The 5,390-nt window shown below is 37.3% G+C and overlaps 1 protein-coding gene across 1 annotated transcript; it reads left to right on the top strand.

The window, feature by feature from the left end:
- Positions 1 to 3,005: 3,005 nt before the first annotated feature.
- Positions 3,006 to 5,033, top strand: EMB93 (Mitochondrial transcription termination factor family protein). The gene is made up of 2 exons (XM_086233586.1): positions 3,006 to 4,003; positions 4,932 to 5,033. Exon 1 carries the CDS (start codon positions 3,010 to 3,012, stop codon positions 3,979 to 3,981), a length of 972 nt encoding a protein of 323 aa, XP_086089712.1. The 5' UTR covers positions 3,006 to 3,009; the 3' UTR covers positions 3,982 to 4,003; positions 4,932 to 5,033.
- Positions 5,034 to 5,390: the final 357 nt, after the last annotated feature.

The raw sequence follows: 5,390 nt of genomic DNA, 5'->3' as shown, positions 1-5,390 counted from the left end.
ATACTATAAAAATTTAAAAAACATATAAATTATAGGGTTTAGTATTTATAAGTTATAAGTTATAAATTTATAGTATATACTATATTATATAGACTAGTAACTAGTTAAAAAAGAAAAAAAAACTAATAAAATTGAAGGCCCTATAAGTTGGGCCTTGTTTTTCCTTAATGGCTTTTATGAAACAGATCCGAAATCCAAATCCAATTTGCTCGTTCGTGAGTAGTGTTCCAGTAGGAGTGTAAAACACTAAAACCCTAACATCTATCTTTGGCTCCCTCTCTCACCGTCTCTGAGAGACCGAGCGGCACCTCCCCTTTCTCATCTCCCCGAATTCCTGAAGCTGCAACCATGACTGCATACGACTATGACGACACATCAGCCACATACGACGAGCCGTCCGCCACCCACCGCCAACCATCCGGAGCCCCATCCCAGGACCCGGGCTACGACCCGAACTTCGTCCCGGACTCCGTGAAATCCTTCGTGGTCCACCTGTGCCGCCACATCCGCGAGAAGAATGTTTACGAGATCCACCAGATGTATGAGACCTCGTTCCAGACCCTTTCGAAGCGGCTCTTCAAGGACACCCCCTGGCCCTCCGTCGAGTTTTGGTTTCCCAGCGCCTCTCTCTTCGATCTGCCGCCCTCCGGCAACGGCTGATGATGAGACCGAGCTCATCATGCTGATATTGGGTTTGCCGATACCATTTCTGGGTTTTGCTGATATTGGGTTTGCCGATAATACCAACTGCCGCCCTCCCTTTGGTTTGCATTTCTGGGTTTTGCTGATATTGGGTTTGCCGATACCATTCCGACACCGCCTAGCTCCGACCGATGCCGAATGCATCGGATTCCGACTACCGTCGGCACGGTATCGGGGTCCAAAATCCTCCCTCCGCTCATTCTCGGTCGGAAGTCGGTATGTGGATTTCGGTACGGTTACCGTACCGAACCCACCCCTAATACTATGTATTATTTTGACCTCTATTTATACTATGTTATAGTATAATTTCTCTAAAAATAATTCAATTAAGTCACAACTTAAATGTGACTGTCGTTCAGTCACAACTAAATTTAAAGTTGTGCGTGTCGTACAGTCACAACTAAATGTGAAGTTGAGACTACATTAGCAAATTTTCAAGATAATATAAAAGCCTCAAGGGCAATTTTGTCAAAACCTTATAAATTTTAACTAACACCTATCATATATAGGCCAAAGGACAAAAATGTCAAATGGAAAAGACTCAAATCAAAATGGCCAATATATTTGTGACCTAATCTAAAAACTACATTTAAACTTAGTAGTTCAATTGAAATATTATATGGTCTTCATGCTATACCAAAAAATTATTAAAATTTGGTATTTAATTCTAATTTTCTATTATTATAATCAATAGAAAATTAGAATTAAATACCAAATTCTAATAATTTTTTGGTATAGCATGAAGACCATGTAATATTTCAATTGAACTACCAAATTTAAATGTAGTTTTTTAGATTAGGTCACAAATATGTTGACCTCTTTGATTTGAGCATTTTTTCATTTGACATTTTTATCCTTTGGCCTACATATGATGAGTGTTAGTTAAAATTTATAAGGTTTTGACAAAATTGCCCTTGAGACTTTTATATTATCTTGAAAATTTGCTAATGTAGTCTCAACTTCATATTTAGTTGTGACTGTACGACACTCACAACTTTAAATTTAGTTGTGACTGAACGACAGTCACATCTAAGTTGTGAGATAGACACAGTTAAGTTGTGACTTAATTGAATTTTTTTTTTAGAAATTATACTACATTATAGTATAAATAGAGGTCAAAACAATACTTTTACTCAAAATAATATGTAGTATAGTGGTGTAAGTTGTCTCTTTCAATTTACTAAGACAGTCACAGTTAAGTTGTGACTAGATTGATTTTTTTTTTTAAATACAATATAGTATAAATTAATGTAATATTTTTTTTATTTTTTTATTGTACTGGCATGTGATGTAATATTTGTAAATTCTAATATATTTTATTTTATTAATTTGTTTGATTTTTCAACTAGTATCTAATCTAAAATGCTATTTAATTTTGGTACCTAAACTAAAAAGTTATTAAAATTTAGTAGTTAAAATCAATAGACCTTATAATCAAATGGCTAAATGACATCTGATTTTGAAGATTTTTTACAAGAATGATTTTTGAAGTAGGGCCTAAAAAATAAATGGTTCGGATTTTAAAATTACATTGTGCAGTGGGCCCAATAGGGTGGTTAGTTTTGTATTAACTTACTAATTAATTAGTTTTAGAGCATTCTTATATATATATATATATATATTTTTTTTTTTTCACTTGATCCTGCTTTGTGCCTTTGTTGGGCTTTCTTTGCAAGCACCTATAGGTTTTTTGAAAGGACACCACTTGGGTCACCATTTGGGGGTACCCCAAAGTCATCCCTCCCCCAAAAATAACAATTTCGATAAGTCGGCGCATAATTAGAATCGTTCATTTTTTTAAATCACCTATTATAGATCATCTCTGCAAAAAATCAACTCAATCGAAAATCGTTTGATTATATAACTGTTGTTGATTAAATAAAATCAACGGTTTGGTCAAAAAATCACTATTTAATTAAAAACCATCAATTTTTTCTACTTAATTGACAATAGTTATATAACCAAACGATTTTCGATTGATTTGATTTTTTGTAGAAATGATCTATAATAGGTGATCTAAAAAATAAATAGTTCCGATCATGCAACAACATTACCAAAATTATTATTTTGAGAAAAAGGTGACCTTGGGTACCCCAAAGTGACCCAAATATTTTCCTTTTTGAAATAGATGATGATCCCAAATACCAATTCGGCAATTCGGGTCAGCATAGAAAGCCGAGCCATCTAGCCTGGGCCCTGGGATAGTGTATATTTCAACGACGTGTCGTTTTTAAAATGGCTTGGACTTGGAGGCCTTGGATAAAGTCATCATCTCCACCTTCACTTTTCCTCGTACACACATACACCATGATACTGCGACCTCAGCTCCAACCTCAATCTCTCTTCCTCCTCCCTCTTCAAGCGTCTCTGACCCCATCCCCAAAACCCTCTGAAAACCCTAAACCTATCCCTAAAAGCCCTTCCAATTCCTTCAGACCAACCCTCAATGCCCCAACTTACCCCTCACTTTCCCACCATCCAAACAGTACTTCCGACTCCGGCCTCCTTTTCCGCGAAAAAGTCCTCTACCTAGAAACCCACCTCAATGTCGATTCCCAAAAAGCCCTCCGACAAAACCCAGATTTTCGTTCCTGCCCTCTCTCGTCCCTCAAGTCTGTTGAGGACTGCCTCGCCTCCATGGGCATCGAGCGCTCGGCTCTGGGTCGCATCCTCGACATGTACCCGCAGCTCCTCACCATGGACCCGCACTCCGACCTCTACCCAGTCTTCGATTTTCTACTCAACGAGGTTCGAGTTCCATTTCCGGATATCCGAAAGTCCATAATTCGGTGCCCGAGACTCCTGGTCTCTGACGTCGACAATCAGTTACGACCCGCATTGAAGTTCTTAACCCAATTAGGCTTCGATGGACCGAGTTCGATCACATGCCAAACGACTGTGTTGCTGGTTTCGAGTGTCGAAGGTACCCTTTTGCCCAAGATTCAATATTTGCAGAGTTTGGGGCTTTCTTATGATGAGGTGGTCAACATGGTAATAAGGTCACCTGGGTTGTTGACTTTTAGCATAAATAACAATTTTAAGCCCAAGGTTGAGTATTTTTTTATGGAAATGAAGAAAGATGTAGCCGAGTTAAAAAGGTTTCCTCAGTACTTTTCGTTTAGTTTGGAGGGGAAGATTAAGCCCAGGCATATATTGTTGGTTGAGCACGGCTTTTCTCTTCCGTTAAGGGAGATGTTGAAGGTCAGCGACGGCGAGTTTAATGCTCGGCTGATTGAGATGCGATTGGGTTCGGTCGATGGCATTGGCAGGTGGTTGTAGTCTACTCAGACTTTAGTTGCTTGTAAGTTTGTAACTTAAATTTTGTATATTGAATCGATAGTGCATTGTGCTGATTAGCCTTATTTTTAGGTGAATACCAAGTTTATGATATTTACACAAGGCATAATGTAGATTTTGAAAGGAAAATTGTAAGTAGAATGCTCTGCTAATACTATGTGAGATTATATTATGCAATGATGTTATATTTGTTCCTCATCCCATATTATCAAGTTTTAGTTTGTCTTAATTTGTGGCTTGGCAGGGTCACGTCTGAAATTATATGGTTCTTTCTAAGATCCTTTACTTGCGTTTAAGCTACATAGTATCCTAGAAATTGTTATCAGAATATAACAATCCTCATGCTCTCTCTATAGTCCAACTTGACTATTTTTTTGAGATAAGTTTTGTATGTGGTGGTCATGGGTTAAGTATGATGGAGATATTACTTCAGGGATGCAGTACATGTTTGGTTGCATCTAAGTAAAGTGTTAGGAGTGATTGAAGCACCCATGACTACTTTTGCATGTAGGCTGCTCAGGTTTTTGTAATGGTTTTGTCAATTAGACATTCATGCTTAAGTTGTTATTTTTTATTGGTAAAATACATTTAGACTTGGCATTTTGATATCTCAATGAATAATGATGCTACTGATCATTAATTTAGAATCTGAACATTAAGCATAAATAATTGTATACAATATTTATGAATGTGATCCATTCCAAGTATGGCAACATGCTTTGTACTCTGTTTGTTGTTGTACTCTGGATGGCCTTCAATTTTATTGAAAGTTATGGTCCCTGTGATTTATTGTAGTGCCATCTCCAATTTGTTCTAATAGTTTGCATTGTTGGGGTGCTCAATCCTTGCTTGATGTAAATCCTAGTATGACATGGACCATATTTCCCTTGTTTTGCTTATCAATTTTCTAAATACCTTCTCATCTGTGATAGAAATTTGGAAAATACATTCCTAAAGTTTCTAGTCCCCTATAGTTGGAATGCCATTTTAGTTTCTGAGCTGCAGCAGAATACAATTAATTAAACTCCTTTGAAGATCGATGCTATTCATTTCTGCCCATGTGGGGTCTTGCTCTTGCTTCTCTTAAGCTTGATAGTCACCAGATATGTCGGCATACAGTGATCACTGTTCGGTTTCTGTGTATCTTTCATTGGCTTTTATGTTTAACTATTTTCTTAAACATGACCTCTTACCAAGTGAGTGTCTTTTTGTTCTGTAATACCTGTTGGCCTGCGGCTGTGGGCTGTGGGCTGTGGCTCGGCAGCCATGAGCATTTTCTTCTGTTCACTTTAGAAGTTAAAAGAAAATTGAAAATTCTTACACTTCCTTTTGTGCTCTCTGTGAGGAAATGGGAAGAAACTCCTGCTTTTAATATGTGTACATATATGTCT

The sequence above is a fragment of the Dryas octopetala genome, chromosome 2 (assembly GCF_963921425.1).
Source record: "Dryas octopetala chromosome 2, drDryOcto1.1, whole genome shotgun sequence".
NCBI lineage: Eukaryota > Viridiplantae > Streptophyta > Magnoliopsida > Rosales > Rosaceae > Dryas > Dryas octopetala.
Note: the sequence above shows the minus strand (reverse complement) of the source record. Positions and strands in the feature narration are given on the sequence as shown.

Coding starts and splice junctions, on each gene's coding strand:
- EMB93 (XM_086233586.1), top strand. CDS start 3,010: ATGATACTGCGACCTCAGCTCCAACCTCAATCTCTCTTCCTCCTCCCT.